Here is a 22,363-nt window from a genome sequence, read left to right as displayed (position 1 = left end):
AAGCGAGACTGTATCTGACCTGAAAACGTGTCAAGTCACTTAAACAAGAATGCAATATCAATTGCTCTGAAGATGAGTCACTAACAATCGTAATTCACACCCCAATCCCCCCAAAATACCGCGGCAGATTACTACATAATCCCTAAATGAAATGAAAATGTAAGTGTGTAATACAACAAACAAGGTTGTTTCTGACCTGAAAAACTTGTCAAGTAACATAAATAAAATACAACGCCAAATTGCTCTGAAAACAAGTCAGTAACAACCGTAATTAACCCCCAAACCAGAAGAGGAGTCATGTGACCGGGTAAGTAAATTAAAACATAACTGAACGTGAATGACGGCTATAACTATAAAAACAGGTCATGAAAATACCGTGGCAGATTACTACATAACCCAACGTAACTATAATAATAAACTATAATTATAATATGTACCCAACAATATCAATTTGTGCATTGCTCTGAAAAACGTGTCAGTAAAAAGCCCCCCCAACAACCTATGCCTCTCTACGTAACATTAGGTGTGACCACGATACATGCATACTGTAACATCAAACACCTACCCCTGAAAACTTGCGAAATTTATGACCACTTCCTATGATACGCTGACTTCCACACACCCAACGCAGCTGCAACAACAGAAACATGCACATGTATACATAATTATCTCCACATAAATTTTTATTTTTTATTTTGATTTATTTTTTATTTAATATCCATGCAATTGCCATGTTTTCATAGGCAAACCTCTGCCAGGAAATGTGAACGCATGCCCCAGAACCCCCCCGGACCCAGCTGCCCCATGCATAACCTGACCGTTTGGACACAGGCAAGAGGCCCGGAGCATGCATGCCACCCCCCCCCCCCCCCCCAACGGATAAATGTCCTCGGCGGGCCGCATGTGGCCCGCAGGCCGTAGTTTGAGGACCCCTGATGTAGAGGAAGGCACTAAACATTGTAAATATGAAAGGACTTGTGCAAGTCTAAAATTTTCAGTTTGAAATCTAGAGAAAAATAACTCCTGTGTAATAAGTTTCTTCGCTATTAAGAAATGATGAAGACACGTTATTTTGTAACCCCACCACTTAAAGTCCAGGGGGCGAAGTCCAGGGGGGATAAAGGATTAGCAATCAGAGAAGTCAGAGGAGAAATGGAAGATTGGAGAGAATACTTAAAGTGAACAGAACACCAAAGGAGCATAGCAAGAAATGACAGCAGTATAGGGAATGTTTTTAGACACAGGGACCGGCAGCCACATTAGTAATGAGAGGGCATAGGGGGCTAAAAGGCCCTTTTCCAATGAGATCCACCAGGGACCCGAAATAGGAGCATTACATAAAAGAAGCTGAGAAAGACGAGCAGACAGTTCGGCACAGAAAGACCACTCACCCGCTTATGATAAAACATCAGGGACCTAGAGATACGAGGACGGAGACCTCGCCAGATGAAACCAAATGCCTGTAGAGCCAGGAGATCCAGCGTCCGGATGGGGATCGGGAGTGTGCAGAAAATACATAAATAGTTTGGGTAGCACCACCATTTTGACAGTATGAACGCAACCCAACCATAATATATGAGGGAGGTCCCACCTGGCGAGGTCCGCACGAATTGACTTAAAGAGGGGGACATAGTTTAGTTTATAAAAGGAAGAAAGAGAAGAGGGGAGAGAAATACCAAGATAGGGTATGTGGAAAAGTGGAAGGAGTAAGAGCAAAATTTAAACAGACAAGATCCTATACAGACTTAGAGGTATTACAAAAAAGGATCTCAGATTTATGTTACTGCAAAAAAAAAAAATATCCAACACCTAAAAAAGATTCGGCAGTGAAATCAGCTGGTTTAGTTAAGGTAAGAAACAAGTCATTAGCAAACACATTCACTTTGTAGTTAGAATTAGTAATAGTCACTCCAGAGACATCTCGATTATGACAACAGGGGCTCCATAGCCAACACAAAAAGGGCAGGAGAAAGCACCCCGCTCAATTAATATAGGGGAAGGATTCGGAGAGGGGACCTTCAAATACGCCACAGGTTTAGAATACAAAGTCCTCAGGGCATCTACAAAGGGACCCGAGAAGCCCATCCGACCAAGGACACCAAACAAATAGGGCCAAGAGACTGTATTAAAGGCCTTTTCAATACCCAGCCTAAATAATGTAAGTGGAGTAGCTGTTACAGAGGCCCAGTGGACTAAGTTCAAGACCTTAAGAATGTTATCAGGGGCCTGTCTCCCTTGGATAAACCCAACTTGATCATTATGGACAAGAGCAGGGTGGAGGGAGTTAAAGAGGTACTCCGGTGAAAAACTTTTTTTTTTTTTTTTAATCAACTGTTGCCAGAAAGTTAAACAGATTTGTACATTACGGCGGCGAGTTGACGAAAATAAGTAAGTGACCCCTCGTTTGAATCCTGTTCACCCACACTATAACCCAGTCTATTATGTAGAGGAACAGGCTGACAGTTTTCCTTTAATCCTTCCAGTACCAATTAGCAGCTGTATACTACAGAGGAAATTCTTTTCTTTTTGGATTTCTTTTCTGTCACGACCACAGTGCTCTCTGCTGACACCTCTGTCGATGTCAGGAACTGTCCAGAGTAGGAGCAAATCCCCATAGCAAACATATGCTGTTCTGGACAGTTCCTAAAATGGACAGAGGTGTCATTAGAGAGCACTGTGGTTGTGACAAAAGAAATCACAAAAGAAAATAATTTCCTCTGTAGTATACAGCCGCTAATAAGTACTGGAAGGATTAAGAATTTTTAATAGAAGTAATTTACAAATCTATTTACCCTTTTAACCCCTTAACGACAATTGAAGTAAATGTATGTCATTTTGCCGTGGTACTTAACGCACCATGGCGTACATTTACGGTCCGCCATGACCGGCAGGTCCCGGCTGCTATCAGCAGCCAGGGACCCGCCGGTAATGGTGGACACCCGTGATCGCGCGGATGTCCAGAATTAACCTTCAGATGCCGTGATCAATACAGATCACGGCATCTGCAGCAGTGTGGTACTTTAAATGGATGATCGGACCGCCCGCAGCGCTGCCACGGCAATCCGATCATCCAGCATGGTGGCCGGAGGTCCTCTCACCTGGCTCTGGCCTATGGGGACTATTATGGTCTATTCACACGTACAGTATTCTGTGCAGATTTGATGCGCAGATTTGATGAGAAGGATTTTCTGCTGCAGATTTCAATGTGAACTGAACACAGCTTGAAATCCTGTGCATCAAATCTGTGCAGAATACTGTACGTGTGTATAGACCCTTAAAGGGGTACTACCGTGCTGACAACTTATCCCCTATCCTTTAGATAGGGGATAAGTTGTCAGCATGGTAGTACCCCTTTAAAGTGTAAAAATGAAAGTAAGAGAAGTAAAAAAAAAATTAGAAAAATCCCCTCCCAATAAAAATGTAAAATGTCCTTTTTTCCCCATTTTACCCCCATAAAGTGTAAAAAAAAATTATTAACACACATATTTGGTATTACCGCGTGCGTAAATGTCCGAACTATTAAAATATAATGTTATTGATCCCGTATGGTGTACTGCGTGAATGTAAAAAAAAAAGTGCAAAATTGCAGCTTTTTTGTCACATTTTATTTAAAAAAAAAATCATTAAAAAAAATCATTAAAAAATGTATATACACAAATGTGGTATCAATAAAAATTACAGATCATGGCACAAAAAATGAGCCCTCATACTGCCGCTTATACGGAAAAATTAAAAAGTTATAGGTTGTCAAACAGAAGGATTTTAAAACATACTAATTTGGTTAAAAACTTTGCGATTTTTTTAAGCGCAACAATAATAGAAAAGTATATAATCATGGGTATCATTTTAATCGTATTAACACACAGAATAAAGAACACTTAATTTTTACCGTAAACTGTACGGCGTGAAAATGAAAACGTCCAAAATTTGCTTAATTTTTTAAATTTCCCCACATAAATAGTATTTTTTTGGTTGCAACATTCATTTCATAGTAAAATGAGTGATGTCATTACGCAGGAAAACTGGTCACGCAAAAAACAAGCCCTCGTACTAGTCTGTGGATGAAAATATATAACAGTTACGATTTGTAGAAGACGAGGAGGAAAAAACAAAAATGCAAAAATAAAAATGGCCTGGTCCTTAAGGTCAAAATGGGCTTGGTCTTTAAGAGGTTAGAATCCCCGCACCACACAAGGTGATCATAGGTAAGGGACTGTAGCTTGGAAGTCAAACGAAAAAACTAAACAAGAAAGAGGGTCCTCATTGGGGGCATAAGAATTAATCAGACACATGCAGGAATCCAAATAAGAACCTTCCAGGATCACAAAGCGACCCTCCGGATCAACTTGAGAGTTAGAGACAGTGAAAGGGAAAGAATTATGTAAAAGGGTGACCACCCCCCTGGACTTGGTGCTATGTGAAGACATAAAAATCCATCATAACGTGAATGCAAATGTTTAAAGTAAGAGGAAGTAGTGAATGTGACTCCTGCAAACAAATGGAGTATGCTGCATGAGGTCAAGAAATGCTTTTTTCCTCTTAATCGGAGAGTTAAATCCCCTGACATTATGGGAAAAAAATTCTACACATATCGGAATACACATAGGGAGCTAAGAATGTACCCGAGTGACCCATCAGAAATAAAAACAAAACCAGGAAAGAAGGAAAACAGAGTGTAGGTAGTAGAAAAGAATAAGGTAAGGGAGGGAAGACAAAGAGGAATAAAACGAAACTGACATGACAAACTTGGACAACCCAACAGATAACAGTAAATAGGAGATAAAAAGAAAAACGGTAGAAGAAAACAGGCACGATAACTGGGGGGAGGGGGGTCATAAAGATGGAAGGCAGCCAAAAGTTACTAAAGGTCATTAGCCATAAACAGTAACCCAACAGTTCCTGCAAAAAAACTAAAATTGCAGGGTGACAGCAGACATGGAGAGGGGACACCATGACAAAAAAAAAAAAAAAACTGAAAATGTCCCGGTCCACAAATGGTGAGGAGTAAAAACTGCAGGCAGCTCGCTAGATGATCATCCCGGGGTCTGTTGTGGAGGACGGCAGCATTTGTAAAGTGAATCCACATGTTGCCACATCCTTTTCAGCTGTGGTTGACGGGGAGGCAGTGGAATCTGGTCATCATGTGAAATGGTCTCCTTGCGAAGAACTTCTAGAGCCTCAGCTGGTGTGCGGACAGTGTAGGTAGAGTGTACTTGAAATTGGAGGTTAAAGGGAAGCCCCTATCGGTAGCAAATCTGTGCTTTCTGGAAGGCTAAAGTGACTGGACACAAGTCGTCTCCTCTCCAGGGTAGAAGGGGCAATATCAACATACAGGTGAACTAACGGTGAAAGTCCAGGCAGAGTGGACAGATGGAGTAATTGGTAGATATGTACTAAGTACAATTCTTTTTCTCTTTTGCCCAGGTTCTAGAGGGACAGAGTAGGGGAGAGGAACTAATAAGGGGGTTTTAATATGATTCCAGGATGTATTGCAAATTCAAATTAATGTGCAGAGTGTCCACCCGTATTTTCCAGTGGACATACAGCAAATTTTTGGCCATGTGAACATGGCCTTAGGGTCTGTTACCTTACCCCTATACCTGCTGATCAGTAATTATTTTTTTTACTGATCAGCTGGTTTTTGGCTGGCTTTTTTGGGTGGTCTTTGTCTAGGCCTACACCATATTTGTATATATGTATATATATATTTTTTTTTTTCATTTAAATGAATAAGGGTACATTCACAGTGAGTTTCCCCGCTGCGCGTTTGAGCTATGGCAGATTTTCCTTTAACCCCTTAAGGACTCAGCCCATTTTGGCCTTAAGGACTCAGACAATTTAATTTTTACGTTTTCATTTTTTCCTCCTCGCCTTCTAAAAATCATAACTCTTTTATATTTCCATCCACAGACTAGTATGAGGGCTTGTTTTTTGCGCGACCAGTTGTCCTTTGTAATGACATCACTCATTATATCATAACATGTATGGCGCAACCAAAAAACACTATTTTTGTGGGGAAATTAAAACGAAAAACGCAATTTTGCTAATTTTGGAAGGTTTTGTTTTCACGCCGTACAATTTCTGGTAAAAATGACATGTGTTCTTTATTCTGAGGGTCAATACGATTAAAATGATACCCATTATTATATACTTTTATATTATTGTTGCGCTTAAAAAAAATCACAAACTTTTTAACCAAATTAGTACGTTTATAATCCCTTTATTTTGATGACCTATAACTTTTTTATTTTTCCGTATAAGCGGCGGTATGGGGGCTCATTTTTTGCGCCATGATCTGTACTTTTTTTTTATACCACATTTGCATATAAAAAACTTTTAATACATTTTTTATAATTTTTTTTTTAATAAAATGTATTAAAAAAGTAGGAATTTTGGACTTTTTAAATTTTTTTTCGTTCACGCCGTTCACCGTACGGGATCATTAACATTTTATTTTAATAGTTCGGACATTTACGCATGCGGCGATACCAAATATGTCTATAAAAAATGTTTTTTACGCTTTTTGGGGGTAAAATAGGAAAAAACGGACGTTTTACTTTTTTATTGGGGGAGGGGATTTTTCACTTTTTTTTTACTTTTACTTTTACATTTTTTTACATTTTTTTTTACACTTGAATAGTCCCCATAGGGGACTATTCATAGCAATACCATGATTGCTAATACTGATCTGTTCTATGTATAGGACATAGAACAGATCAGTATTATCGGTCATCTCCTGCTCTGGTCTGCTCGATCACAGACCAGAGCAGGAGACGCCGGGAGCCACACGGAGGAAGGTGAGGGGACCTCCGTGCGGCGTTATGAATGATCGGATCCCCGCAGCAGCGCTGCGGGCGATCCGATCGTTCATTTTAATCGCGAACTGCCGCAGATGCCGGGATCTGTATTGATCCCGGCACCTGAGGGGTTAATGGCGGACGCCCGCGAGATCGCGGGCGTTGGCCATTGCCGGCGGGTCCCTGGCTGCGATCAGCAGCCGGGATCAGCCGCGCATGACACGGGCATCGCTCCGATGCCCGCGGTTATGCATAGGACGTAAATGTACGTCCTGGTGCGTTAAGTACCACCTCACCAGGACGTACATTTACGTCCTGCGTCCTTAAGGGGTTAATAAGATCTTGACTGCAATGCAGTCTGCAGCTTAGAATTCACTTGGGAAAACACGCCGCTGCTCAAACTCTATTTAAAACCAACCACGTGCACATACCCTAAAAGCACTACACTATACCTACACAAACTAAAGGGTAAAACACTATTTACACAGCCTCTTACACTGTACACAGTTACCATGCTATAGGGTATTTTGGGCGGAGAAGGCATATGCCATTCTTCCCTCAGACACAGATTTAACCAGTAAGGAAAAAGGAGGAGGCCGACCCCCCTTTTCTTCTTTCTCCCCCCCTCATCATCATCCAGTGATGATGAGCTCCCTAGTAGGTGGCCGAGCAGGGCAATGCGGAGGTAACTCCCCTTTAAATTCAGGGGCTGCTGTCCTTTGGCAGCACACTAATGGGATTTTTAAAGCACTGAAAAACAAAATAAAGGGAGGCATTACTTATCAACAGCACCTTAAGAGCACTCATGCCAAAGACGGCTTCCCCAGAGGTTGTGACATCTAGCCTATAATACTTAAAGAAGCTCATTTGGTAGCCACGGGGTGTTAGTAAGAATACCTGATCACTTCATGACGCCAGGGCACCGTTATCCTATATACGGTCCGAGGTTGGGGACAGCTTCTCCTGGGCCAGAGACGGGGAGTAAATGAACACACTGATGTCAGGTTATGGATAACTGTCTTTACTGAGCTGGGTGCAGATGGTAATGCACATACAGGTGGCTTTGGGTGAGAGTGTGCTGCGTAACCCCTTGGGAGCCCTGTTGCCTTGCTTGGACTTGTGGTGCCTACACCAAACAGATTAATACTGAATTGTGAGATGGAAAGATGAATCCTGGTAGGTAGGGTCCTGTCAAGGTACTGAAGCCTTCTCCCCAGTGATGTAAACTTCTACCGTGCAAGTAATCCTTGCAGGATGACCAGAGAGATTAGATTTGAGCTAGGCCTCTCCTCAGAGCACACACAACTGAACCAAACTGTAGCTCAGACTGAACTCAACTAAACCGAGGCATCTCCTCCACCCACTACACTACATAGGGGAGACTTTAGGGGCTCCCATTGGCAGGCAGGGTGACATGGGGTTCACTGTTCTCATTTACCTGACATTAGAATGTAAACATAATTGATTTAACTGTCAGTCTCTCGTGGGTCTAACACCTTGTGCTACCAAGCTGCCCGAGACAGTCCAAAACCACAGGACAGCTATTGGTGCTGGGACACCCCACCCATATTGCAGCCCTGCATATTCATGATCCACAGGGACATGGTACCACAAGATGTTGACGTTGGTCTTGTAGAATATGCTCTCAACAACAGTGCAGAGAAAGAACTTTCTAGCATGTAGCAATGTTTAATTACATTTCTTAACCACCTTTCTAGGGATGATTTACTTGCCTTTTTTTCCCCCTTGAAATTGTAGGAAGAAACTCACCGCTTGACCTTACGGGAGCTGATGCCTCTGAGTAGGTGACTACTGCTCTTTTCACATCCAGAAGTAACTCCCCTTTAGATCCAGGGAGTCCTGTCAATATAATTTCTTAAATTAGGTTAGCCGTAGAAGGAATCTTTGGTAAAACCCCCGGCTTAGTTCTGAAAAGCACTGCATCAGGTAGAATCCTAAGATAGGGTTCCCTACATGACACTGCTTCTAGCTCACTCACCCTTCAAGCTGAAAATACAGACTTTAAGGAAGCAGATGATAAAGGCTCAAACAGAGGACAGCATAGTTTTCCTTGGTACAAGCAGTAAATCCCATGAAGGTAGGGGGATGATGAAAAGTTGGTATTAGATTGTTAACCGCCTTCAAGATACTGAAAACAAGAGGAGAATTCTAAGCAGAGAAAACTCCACCCAACTGAGCATTGATGACTGTAACATGTACTTTTAAAGTATTAGATTTCAGGCCAAAACCTCCTGCAAAAATAGAAGAGAAGAAGCTTCATTTTTAAACTTACTGTTTTTGGAACACCATGCTGCGTAAACGCTCCATACCTTGGAATGCACCTTCAAGGTATTAGATTTTCTGGAATGTTTTTATCACCTCCTGAGATAGGCTGATTCTGTAGTGAGACTGTCTAATGTCCTGAGGAAGTATCATGTAGTCTTTGCTTGATAACTCCAAAGCGAACGGAAACCGATGTCCATTCGAACCCTCTCATCTTGAATCTTCCTCAGCACTGGAGAAAAGAAGTAGATGAAACGCATTGTCCAATCTATAGAGAGACCATCTATCTCCACCAGGTGTCCCAATCTCAACAGTAAGCAGAAGAGGGTCAACTTGGAGTACTGAGCTGTGGCCATGACATCTAATGTTGGGAAACCCTATTTTTCTGCTAACATAGAAAACACTCTGGGATTCAGTTCCCATTCCCCGGGCAGAACGTTGTTCCTGCTCAACCAACCCATCACATTTGTTGTCCATTACCCTGATACGGACCGATGTGATAGAGAAAAGGTTGCCTTTGGTCCATTTCATTAGACTTGCACATTCTTGTTGAAGAAGATGACTCCTGGTACCTCTCTGCTTGTTTGCATCGTAAACTGCCATGATGTTATTCATCAAACGGAGATCTTTCTTGATTTTCCAGGTAATGTGACCTGTTCTAATTAATCAAAATGTGATCTTGGAGCAACCTGGTGTGCACCTTTGCCCATGGAACTCCATGGAAATTGTCGAGGTGAGACAAGCTATGATTTTCATAGCTTCTATGACAGTGCTCTCAGTAGATAGTCGTCCAGATACGGTGTTATGTAAATTGCCTACAGCATGAGATTCGCCCCAGAACCACTGCCGCCTTGGTAAGTACTCTCTGTGCTGAAGTTATTCCGAAAGGCAGGCAGGTTAACTGGAAATGAAACATTTATGATGTACTTTGATCGCCAGGCAAAGAAATCTCCAGTTACTGTGTAGTACAGGAACATGCAGATAGGTGTCTTGGTGATCAGTGGTGGCTAGATAATGCCCTTTCTGGATGTTGAATGTGGCTGACCGAATTGAGTCCATTTTGAAGCTCTTTTTGATGAAATACTGATTCAGCAAGATAGGTCTATGACCAGTCTCCAATTGCCTCCCGACTTCGGAACCACAAAGACTGGAGAATAGAACCCTTTGCCCCACTCTGACGGCTGAACTTTCTCCAACACGTTCTATTGCAGAAACTGTCTAATTAAAGAAAAAACAATGCTGGAAAATCTGTTTGTCATGAATCTTTCCGGCAGAAACTCTCTTAACTCTACAGAGAGTCTTCTTATTGTTTCAATTACCTAAGAATCGGAAAATGTAATTGATCTGATTATAGTGAAAGCTGGCAATCTAGGTCCCACCAGCAAAGACTGGAGACAGGTTTCATTGTCCCTGATGCTAGGGAATGAACAAAATCTTTATGTCACCTTTTGCATCCTGTCTGGCTCTGAAGGATCTTCCTCTATTTGACTGACGAAAACCACTCTATCTTTTGGGCGATCTTTTGAATCTGGCAGGAAAGGTGCTGACTTGTTTCTTTTTCTGTTGTGAAAAAGAGGTGCCTTTTCCTTGCTTAGATTTTGCTAAATATTCTTTAACTGTGTACAGTATGGACAGTAAGAGAAAAAAAAAAGGATGCGCTAACTGTAAAGCCTGCAAGACAGCTTTAATACATATGTCATATCTTACCGAAGTGGGTTGCACTTAGAGCACAACACCTTGTAGGGCATAAATCAGATGGGATGGGAAGCCTCGTGGTTGGGCAGGTGACAGACTGTGCGGACTGGATTGAACTGCACACTGGTGGAGGCAGCGGGGACCTGTACTGAAAATTCAAACTTCTCGGTGGCACTACAAAATGGATATTTTCTTATGAAGCTCTTCTCTAGGGATATAGTTTTCAATATCATGAGAGAGGTCACGCAACCACAAGCTTCTTGCCACCGGGAGAGAGGAAGCCACAATCCTGGCCAAAGCTGTTGATGCTGAATAAGATTTCTTAGATATCGCATCTGCTTTTTCTTTCCGTTGGGTCTCGAAGCATTGTAGATTCATCCAACGGAAATATTGCTTTTTTTGCTCTTTACTGCAGCGACATTCACTTTTGGTGGCAATTCCCACTCCGAAAAAAAAGCTGGATCTAACTTATAGATGAAATTGAATCGAGCACCTGGATTAGTCGTTTTTCCGGCTTGGACTAATCCTTCTTCTTCCAGGGGGTGAAATAGTAGCATTTTCACCTTTGACTGTGAAAAGTAGTAAATTTTTTTTAAATATTTGTGAGAGACATCTTTGTCAACTTCTAATGTAAGCTTAACCACCTTGACAAGCTTGGGAATTTTATCTTTAGGCAACAGGAAAAGGTCATCTGCCACCTCCACATCAGAATCAGAACTCTTCTAGAGGCTCTCATACATTTTGTTTTAGTGGCAAAAGAACTGACCTCCTTGAACTAGTATCCATGGGAGCAGGAGCTTGCGGAGGCTGAGGGGGCTGGAGACACAATTCATAAGTATGGTGTGGCTGGTCACATTTCCTGCACAGCACATGCTGGGCCATTTTTCTATTTGGAATAGGCTGTGACAGGCAGGAAGTGAAGACAAACCTGCTATCTTCTTTCCACTTCGTCCCCCCCCCCATGTTGTTAGCCATGCCCATTTCTGACATTATACCAATGAGCCATTCCCCCTTCTAATGTTCTCAGCAGTGAGGACTGCTGGGAAATGTTTTAATAAGGTGTGCAGGATCAAGAAGCAGAGAGAAAATGGATCAGTGGGCAGAGGACAGTGCATTGGTGATTAGTAGTGATGTCCCAAATAGTTCGCCGGCGAATAGTTCCCGGCGAACATAGCTTGTTCGCGTTCGCCACGGTGGGCGAACATATGCGATGTTCGGTCCGCCCCCTATTCGTCATCATTGAGTAAACTTTGACCCTGTACCTCACAGTCAGCAGACACATTCCAGCCAATCAGCAGCAGACCCTCCCTCACAGACCCTCCCACCTCCTGGACAGCATCCATTTTAGATTCATTCGGAAGCTGCATTCTTAGTGAGAGGAGAGACAGTGTAGCTGCTGCTGATTTAATAGAGTAATCGATAGCTAGGCTAGTGTATTCAGTGTCCACTACAGTCCTGAAGGACTCATCTGATCTCTACTGTAAGGACAGCACCCCAAAAAGCCCTTTTTAGGGCTAGAACATCAGTCTGCTTTTTCTCCCTGTGTAATCAAATTGCAGTTGCCTGCCTGCCAGCGTGTGTGTCAGGCTCACAGCGTATACTGTGCCCACTTGCCCAGTGCCTGTTTTGACTGTAATATAATAGCAGTCAGTTTCCTTCACACGTGTGTGTTTCAGGGCCTGCCAGGCACAGTGTCACACCAGTGCAACTCATATCTCATAATGTTCAGATGGGGAGACAGAGGAGGAGGAGACGAGTTGGAAGTAGGAGGAGGTTGTCGCAAGGAGCTAGTGGCACAGTTAGACAGCATGCATCGGCAACCAGGGTCAGCCAGACAGCACGCCAATCAACACATGCTGTTGCCACCACCAGAATGCAGTCATTGCAGAGCTCAGCAGTGTGGCATTTTTTTTGTGTGTCTGCCTCTGACAACAGTGATGCCATTTGCAACCTGTGCTAAAAGAAACTGAGTCGTGGGAAGTCCAACACCAACCTAGGTACAACTGCTCTGCGAAGGCACATGATCGCACATCACAAACGCCTATGGGATCAACACATGAGTACAAGCAGCACACAAACTCAAAGCAGCCATCCTCCTCCTGGTCCAGCATCTTCAGCCACGTCAACCACTGCTGTCCTCCTTGCTCCCTCTCAACCATACGCCACTCTGTCTCTCGCCTTGAGCAGTTCCTGCTCATCTGCCCACAGTCAAGTGTCTGTCAAGGACATGTTTGAGCGTAAGAAGCCAATGTCACAAAGTAACCCCCTTGCCCGGCATCTGACAGCTGGCTTGTCTGAACTCTTAGCCCGCCAGCTTTTATCATACAAGCTGGTGGAGTCTGAGGCGTTCAAAAAATTTGTAGCTATTGGGACAACGCAATGGAAGGTACCCAACCGAAATTTCTTTGCACAAAAGGCAATCCCCAACCTGTACTCGATTGTGCAAAAGGAAAATGTCTGGCACACAGTGTTGGGGTAAGGGTCCATCTAACCGCTGATACCTAGTCTGCAAAGCATGGTCAGAGCAGGTATATCACATACACTGCGCATTGGGTAAACCTGCTGATGGCTGCCAAGCATGGAATGCGTGGCTCTGCAGAGGAGTTGGTGGACACCGCCACAACTTGCAGGCAGGCCTGCTGCCACCTCCTCTACTCCTCCTCCTCCATCCTCTTCCATAACCTCCTCGGCTGAGTCCTCTTCTGCTGCTGCGTCTTGCTCCACATCAACGTCAACTGTATATGGTTGTAGGCTGTATGTCTGTGGGGGAACATACTGCAAGCCTAATGTGGGGGAATATACTGCCAGCCTAATGTGGGGGAATATACTGACAGCCTAATGTGGGGGAATATACTGCCAGCCTAATGTGGGGGAATATACTGCCAGCCTAATGTGGGGGGACATACTGCCAGCCTAATGTGGGGGAACATACTGCCAGCCTAATGTGGGTGAATATACTGCCAGCCTAATGTGGGGGAACATACTGCCAGCCTAATGTGGGGGGGGGGAACTATACTGCCAACCTAATGTGGGGGAACATACTGCCAACCTAATATGGGGGAACATACTGCCAGCCTAATGTGGGGGAACTATTCTGCCAACCTAATGTGGGGGGGACTATTCTGCCAACCTAATGTGGGGGGACTAAACTGCCAACCTAATGTAGGGGAACATACTGCCAACCTAATGTGGGGGAACATACTGCCAAGCTAATGTGGGAAGAACTATACGGCTAAACATAATGTGGGGCAACTATACTGCCAACCTAATGTAGGGGGAACTATACTGCCAACCTAATGTGTGGGAACTATACTGCCAAACTAATGTGGGGGGAACTATTCTGCCAACCTAATGTAGGGGGAACTATACTGCCAACCTAATGTGGGGGGAACTATACTGCCAACCTAATGTGGGGGGAACTATACTGCCAACCTAATGTGGGGGAACTATACTGCCAAACTAATGTGGGGGAACTATACTGCCAAACTAATGTAGGGGAACTATACTGCCAACCTAATGTGGGGGAACTATACTGCCAACCTAATGTGATGGGGGGGGATTATACTGCCAACTTAATATGGGGGGGGGGACTGTGCTGCTTACTTAAAGGGGTAGTCCACTGCCCCAGCGTTCGGAACATTTTCGACAGGCCAGGGGCGGGTGAGGCAGGTGAAGGGGGTTGGCAACAGCTGGAGGCACAAAATGGGTCAGGTCACTAGCGGATCCCCAGATGTTTCTGGCATTGAAATTCCATTTTCTGTGTCCGTACAGAATGCATAGCTGTCTATGAGTATACGTCTTTCCTGTGACCATCCATTTTATGATGCCGTTTTGTGTTGGATTTCTCTACGTGTGCCCTTACAAGTTGCTGTTGCTCCACAGCTGTCCGTACACTTCGCTCTTGCAAACGGGGAGCTGAGCTGATATGCACTAAATGGGGTCACAGTGCGACCCCAAATTACCACAGCCACAAATTCATCCTGGATGGAATTATTATGTTTCTCATGTTGTAGTCACAGCCGTTTGGGGTTTGCTGCGCAGTCTCATTTACTCGCATTAGCCGAGATGCAGCACAATTCAGGGGGCGCAATATAGTGATCTTTGGGTGAATTCGGGTAGAAAAACAGACATGGTGCACATCTACAATCTTGTATAATGATCTGATTGCTTCTCAGCATAATATCAAAAACTAACAGGTTGTTAGTATACATTTTTGATCAAAAAGTACAAGCCCACTCGCCACGTCAAGGCCACCTATTTAGAGTGGGTCCCTAACGTCCCTAGCATAAAATGGCGCAGCACCGAGCGGCGACCACCACCGCCGCGACACCAATGCCCACAGGGGGGGAACGACCCACCGGCAGAGCGGCCCCAATGCCACTCAAACCAGTCTATGGGCCGCACCCCCCCGCAGACACGGCGCCACGGCAGTAATGGACACCACACAGCACCACACCAGTGTGAACAAGGTGTAATGGCTCACTTACCATGCTCTCCCAGTCAGACTGGGAGGCTGCTAGGAAAGAAATGACCCATGTGTAGCTAACTACTACTTATATAGGGTTGGGCTGAGGGGGTGGGGAAGAGTGCAGACAACATGTTCAAACAAAAAAAAAAAAGAGGGGATAGAAATCACAGTGTGAATTCGGGTAGAAAAACAGACATGGTGCACATCTACAATCTTGTATAATGATCTGATTGCTTCTCAGCATAATATCAAAAACTAACAGGTTGTTAGTATACATTTTTGATCAAAAAGTACAAGCCCACTCGCCACGTCAAGGCCACCTATTTAGAGTGATCTTTGGTCTAGCAATCTGGGGGCCCCATTTTTTATTTTTGCCCAGGGCCACACTTAGTCCAAAACCGGCCCTGCCTACACGGCCATGGTGCACTTTTCAGATAACCAACAGCGAAGCATACCAGGGAGGCACTTGATTTGCGACAGACCGACACGTTGGAATTCAACACTCCTAATGTTCGACCGCCTGCTCCAACAAGAAAAAGCCATTAACGACTATTTGTATGACAGGGGTGCTAGGACAGCCTCTGCGGAGCCGGGATTTTTTTTGCCACCTTACTGGATGCTCATGCGCAATGCCTGTAGGCTCATGCGTCCTTTTGAGAAGGTGACAAACCTAGTCAGTCGCACCAAAGGCACCATCAGCGACATCATACCATTTGTTTTCTTCCTGGAGCGTGCCCTGCGAGGAGTGCTGGATCAGGCCGTAGATGAGCGTGAAGAGGAAGAGTTGTGATCACCATCACCACCAGAAACAGCCTTATCAGCATCGCTTGCTGGACCTGCGGCAACGCTGGAAGAGGATTGTGAGTAAGAGGAGTCAGAGGAGGAATGTGGCTTTGAGGAGGAGGAGGAAGACCAACAACAACAGGCATCCCAGGATGCTCGTTGTCACCTATCTGGTACCCGTGGTGTTGTACGTGGCTGGGGGGGAAGAACATACCTTCAGTGAGATCACTGAGGACGAGGAACGGAACATGAGTAGCTCGGCATCCAACCTTGTGCAAATGGGGTTTTTCATGCTGTAATGTCTGTTGAGGGACCCTCATATAAAAAGGCTGAAGGAGAATGACCTGTACTGGGTGTCCACGCTACTAGACCCCCGGTATAAGCAGAAAGTGCCTGAAATGTTACCAAATAACCAAGTCAGAAAGGATGCAGCAGTTCCAAAATAAATTAAAAAGTATGCTTTACACAGCGTATAAGGGTGATGTCACAGCACAACGGGAATCTATCAGGGGAAGAGGTGAAAGTAATCCACCTCCTATCACGACCAGGCCGGCAAGGACAGGACGCTTTACAGACGTGTTGTTGATGGAGGACATGCAGAGTTTTTTAACCCCTTAAGGACTCAGCCCTTTTTCACCTTAACCCCTTAAGGACCAGGCCATTTTACACCATAGGACCAGAGCGTTTTTTGAACATCTGACCACTGTCACTTTAAACATTAATAACTCTGGGATGCTTTTACCTATCATTCTGATTCCGAGAATGTTTTTTCGTGACATATTCTACTTTATGTTATTGGTAAAATGTTATCGATACTTGCATGGTTTCTTAGTGAAAAATTCTAAATTTGATGAAAAAATTGAAAATTTTGCATTTTTCTAATTTTGAAGCTCTCTGCTTGTAAGGAAAATGGATATTCCAAATAAAAAAAAATTTTATTCACATATACAATATGTCTACTTTATGTTTGCATCATAAAATTGACAGGCTTTTACTTTTGGAAGACACCAGAGGGCTTCAAAGTTCAGCAGCAATTTTCCAATTTTTCACAAAATTTTAAAATTCACTATTTTTCAGGGACCAGTCCAGGTTTGAAGTGGATTTGAAGGGTCTTCATATTAGAAATACCCCACAAATGACCCCATGATAAAAACTGCACCCCCCAAAGTATTCAAAATGACACATACCTCATATGCCTATGTAAATTGTTCGGTGGGCGCAGTAGAGGGCTCAGAAGCGAAGGAGCGACAAGTGGATTTTTGAGAGTACGTTTTTGTGAAATGGTTTTTGGGGGGCATGTTGCATTTAGGAAGCCCCTATGGTGCCAGAACAGCAAAAAAATCCCCACATGGCATACCATTTTGGAAATTAGACCCCTTGGGTAACGTAACAAGGGGTAAAGTGAACCTTAATACCCCACAGGTGTTTCACGACTTTTGCATATGTAAAAAAAAAAAAAAATGTCACTAAAATGTGTGTTTCCTCCCAAATTTCACATTTTTGCAAGGGTTAATAGCAGAAAATACCCCCCAAAATTTGTTACCCCATCTCTTCTGAGTATGGAGGTACCCCATAAGTTGACCTGAAGTGCACTACGGGCGAACTACAATGCTCAGAAGAGAAGGAGTCATATTTGGCTTTTTGAGAGCAAATTTTGGTCGGGGGGCATGTCGCATTTAGGAAGCCCCTATGGTGCCAGAACAGCAAAAAAAAAAAACACATGGCATACCATTTTGGAAACTAGACCCCTTGAGGAACTTAACAAGGAATAAAGTGAGCCTTAATACCCCACAGGGGTTTCACGACTTTTGCATATGTAAAAAAAAAATTACCATTTTGGAAACTAGACCCCTTGAGGAACGTAACAAGAGGTACAGTGAGCATTTACCCCCCACTGGTGTCTGTCAGATCTTTGGAACAGTGGGCTGTACAACATTTTTAATTTGCACAGCCCACTGTTCCAAAGATCTGTCAGACACCAGTGGGGTGTAAATTATCACTGTACCCCTCATTACATTCCGTGGGGGGTGTAGTTTCCAAAATGGGGTCACATGTGGGGTTTTTATTTTTTTGCGTTTGTCAAAACCGCTGTAACAATCAGCCACTCCTGTGCAAATCCCCTCAAATGTACATGGTGCACTCTCCCTTCTGGGCCTTGTTGTGCACCCCCAGAGCACTTTGCGCCCACATATGGGGTATCTCCATAGTCGGGAGAAGTTGCATTACAAATTTTGGGGGGCTTTTTTCCCTTTTACCTCTTGTCAAAATGAACAGTATAGGGCAACACCAGCGTGTTAGTGTAAAAAATTTATTTTTTTACACTAACATGCTGTTGTAGACCCCAACTTCACCTTTTCATAAGGGATTAAAGGAGAAAAAGCCCCACAAAATTTGTAACACAATTTCTCCCGAGTACGGCGATACCCCATATGTGACCCTAAACTGTTGCCTTGAAATACGACAGGGCTCCAAAGTGAGAGCGCCATGTGCATTTGAGGCCTGAATTAGGGATTTGCATAGGGGTGGACATAGGGGTATTCTACAAACAGGGTGCCTCCAACTGTTGCAAAACTCCCAGCATGTTTGGACAGTCAACGGCTGTCCGGCAATACTGGGAGTTGTTGTTTTGCAACAGCTGGAGGCTCCCTTTTGGAAACAGTGGTGTACCAGATGTTTTTCATTTTTATTGGGGAGGGGAGGGTGGCTTTGTAAGGGTATATGTAGTATTTTTTACTTTTTATTTTATTTTGTGTTAGTGCAGTGTTTTTAGGGTACAGTCACACGGACGGGGATTACAGCGAGTTTCCCGCTGCGAGTTTGAGCTGCCGCGCAAAATTTGCTGCATCGCAAACTTGCAGCCTGATACTCACTGTAAGCCCCTGCCCATGTGAATGTACCCTGTACATTCACAGGGGGGGGGGGACCTCCAGCTGTTGCAAAACTACAACTCCCAGCATGCACAGTCTATCAGTGCATGCTGGTAGTTATAGTTTTGCAACAGCTGGAGGCACACGGGATGGGAAACAGTGTTTCCCAACCAGTGTGCCTCCAGTTGTTGCAAAACCACTACTCCCAAACATTCTCAGGCATGCTGGAAGTAGTAGTTTGGCAACATCTTTAGAGCCAGATGTTGCCTAACTACAACTCCCAGCATGCTTGGAGGTGTAGTTTTGCAACATCTGGAGGACTACAGTTTGCAGACCACTAATACAGTGGTTCGCAATCTGTGCCCTTCCAGATGTTGCAAAACTACAACTCCCAGTATGCCAAAACTGTCCAGGCATGCTGGGAGTTGAAGTTCTGCAACATCTGAAGGGCCAGATGTTACAGAACTACAACTCCCAGCATGCCTGGACAGTAAGGGCATGCTGAGGATGTGTAGTTTTGCAACATCTGGAAGGGCACAGTGGTCTCCAAACTGTGGACCTCCAGATGTTGCAAAACTGCAACTCCCAGCATGCCCAGACGCCAAGGGTGGGCTGGGCATGCTGGGAGTTGTAGTATACAGGGTCCCTTTACAGCAATGCATGACGCTTTACGGCGACATGCATTGCTGTAAAGGGCCCGACCGCGGCTGAAGAGGAACTCATCTGTCGCCACTGCTGTCTTCATCACCGGGATACGGGTCTTCAGGGACAAGGTAAGTACCGGGGCCGGGTCCCAGCACTCCCCCGTCCCCCGCCACGTCCTCCGGTCTTCCTCCTGTCCTCTCCGGACTTCCAGGGACCGGGCAGGGCAGGAGGAAGTAACCGCCCCCCTGCCATTGGTCGGTTAGCTAACCAACGGATCGCAGGGGATAGGAGGAGGTGGCAGGCTTGCCACCTCGCTCCTATACTTCTGCAAAATTACCGGGCGGTCAGGTCCAAGAGTCCCGATCAGGTCCCGATCAGCCCGGTATCACCGCAGATCGCAGGGGCGATTTCCCTAGCGATTTGCGGCGATCATGGCCCCCCTCGGCGTTTACCCTGGATGCCCGCTGAAGCATTTCAGCAGGCATCCGCTTCCGATCTCTGCCCGGCGAGCGTCAGAGACCGGAAATACAACAGGACGTTCTCTAACGTCCTTGGGCATTAAAGCCCAGGTAGCGGGGACGTTAGAGAACATCATATGTCCTAAAGAGGTTAAAGGGGTACTCCGCCCCTAGACGTCTTATCCCCTATCCAAAGGATAGGGGATAAGATGTCAGATCGCCGCGGTCCCACTGCTGGGGACCCCCGGGATTGTCGCTGCGGCACCCCGCTGTCATTACTGCACAGAGAGAGTTCACTCGGTGCGTAATGACAGGCGATACAGGGGACGGAGCAGCGTGACGTCATGGCTCCACCCCTCGTGACATCACGGCCTGCCCCTTTAATACAAGTCTATGGCAGGGGTGTGACAACTGCCACGCCCCCTCCCATAGACTCGTATTGAGGGGGGCGGGCTGTGGCGTCACGAGGGGCGGGGTCATGACGTAACGATGCTCCGGCCCCTGTACTGCCCGTAATTACGTGCAGAGCGAACTCGCTCTGTGCAGTAATGACAGCGGGGTGCCGCAGCGGCAATCCCGGGGGTCCCCAGCAGCGGGAACACGGCGATCTGACCCCTTTGGATAGGGGATAAGATGTCTAGGGGCGGCGTACCCCTTTAAGGACTGAGCCTTTTTTTGTAATTCTGACCACTGTCACTTTATGCATTAATAACTCTGGGATGCTTTTACCAATTCTGATTTCAAGAGTGTTTTTTCGTGACATATTCTAATTCAACATAGCAGTACATTTTTGTCGTTACTTGCATCCTTTGTTGGTGAAAAATCACAAAAGGTCATGAAAATTTGGAAAATGTTGCATTTTTCTAACTTTGAAACTCTCTGCTTGTAAGGAAAATGGATATTTCAAATAAATTTTATATTGATTCACAAATGCAATATGTCTATTTTATGTTGGCATCATAAAATTGACCTATTTTTACTTTTTGAAGACATTAGAGGGCTTCAAAGTATAGCAGCAATTTTCAAAATTTTCATGAAAATTTCAAAATCTGAATTTTTCAGGGAACAGATAAATTTGGACTGGATTTGAGGGGCCTTTCTGTGAGAAATACCCATTATAGAAACTACACCCCTCAAAGTTTTCAAAATGAGATTCAAAAAGTGTGTTAACCCTTTAGGTGTTTCACAAGAATTGCAGCAAAGTGGAGGTGAAAAATCAAAATCTGCATTTTTTACGCTAACATGTTCTTGTAGTCCCATTTTTTTCATTTTTAAAAGTGGTAAAAGGAGAAAAAGCCCTCCTAAATGTGTAGCCCAATTTCTCTTGAGTACGTAAATACCTCATATGTGGACATAAAGTGCTCTGTGGGCTCACAACATGGCTCAAGAGGGAAAGCGCAACTGTAGGATTTTTTAATACAAATTTAGCTGTCATGGTTTTTGGGGTCCATGTTGCATTTAGGAAGCCCCCAGGGTGCCAGAACAGCAAAAAAAAAAAACACATGGCATACTATTTTGGAAACTACACCCCTCAAGGAACGTAACAAGGGGTATAGTGAACCTTAACACCCCACAGGTGTTTGACGACTTTGCGTTGAAGTTGGACGTGAAAATGGAAAATTAAATTTTTAACACTAAAGTGATGGTGTTACTCCAAATTTTTCATTTTTACATGGTGTAATAGGAGAAAATGGACCCCAAAAATTGAAGCTCCATTTCTCCCGGTTAAGAACATATCCCATATGTGGATTTTAAGCGCTCTGCTGGTGCACTACAGGTCTCAGAACAGAAGGAGCGACATTGGACTTTTGGAGATAGAATTTTGCTGGAATTGAAGTCGGGGCCATGTACATTTACAAACCTCCCATGATGCCAGAACAACAGAAACCCCCCACATGTGACACCATTTTGGGAACTACACCCCTAACAGAATTTAATAAGGGGTGCAGAGAGCATTTACATCCCACTGGCGTTTGACAGATCTTTGAAACAGTGGGCTGTGCAAATGAAAAATTACATTTCACGGACCATTGTTCAAAAAATCTGTCAGACACCTGTGGTGTGTAAATGCTCTCTGTACCCTTTATTACATTCCGTGAGGGGTTTAGTTTCCAAAATGGGGTCACATGTGGGGGGTTCCACTGTTTTGGCACCATGGGGGCTTTGTAAATGTACATGGCCTTCAATTCCAGACACATTCTCTCTCCGAAAGCTCAATGGCGCTCCTTCTCTTCTGAGCATTGTAGTTTGCCCGCAGAGCACAGGGGTATCTATACAGTGGTCCCTCAACATACGATGGTAATTCGTTCCAAACGACCCATCGTTTGTCGAATCCATCGTATGTTGAGGGATCCGTGCAATGTAAAG

General features: G+C 44.5%; 1 protein-coding gene across 2 annotated transcripts in view; it reads right to left on the bottom strand.

Annotated features, from left to right (window-relative positions):
- Positions 1 to 22,363, bottom strand: part of PCBD2 (pterin-4 alpha-carbinolamine dehydratase 2) — a 569,567-nt gene that overhangs the window by 440,083 nt on the left and 107,121 nt on the right. Inside the window, exon 2 of one of the 2 annotated variants that reach the window (XM_056516639.1) lies at positions 566 to 631. The exons of the other annotated variant lie outside the window; for it this stretch is intronic. Coding sequence (XP_056372614.1) covers positions 566 to 631 — 66 coding nt within the window. The remainder of the gene's footprint in view (positions 1 to 565; positions 632 to 22,363) is intronic. 2 annotated transcript variants of the gene reach the window in all.

The sequence above is a fragment of the Hyla sarda genome, chromosome 4, assembly GCF_029499605.1.
Source record: "Hyla sarda isolate aHylSar1 chromosome 4, aHylSar1.hap1, whole genome shotgun sequence".
Classification (NCBI taxonomy): Eukaryota; Metazoa; Chordata; class Amphibia; order Anura; family Hylidae; genus Hyla; species Hyla sarda.
The sequence above is the reverse complement of the archived record's forward strand: the minus strand, read 5'-3'. Positions and strand labels throughout refer to the sequence as shown.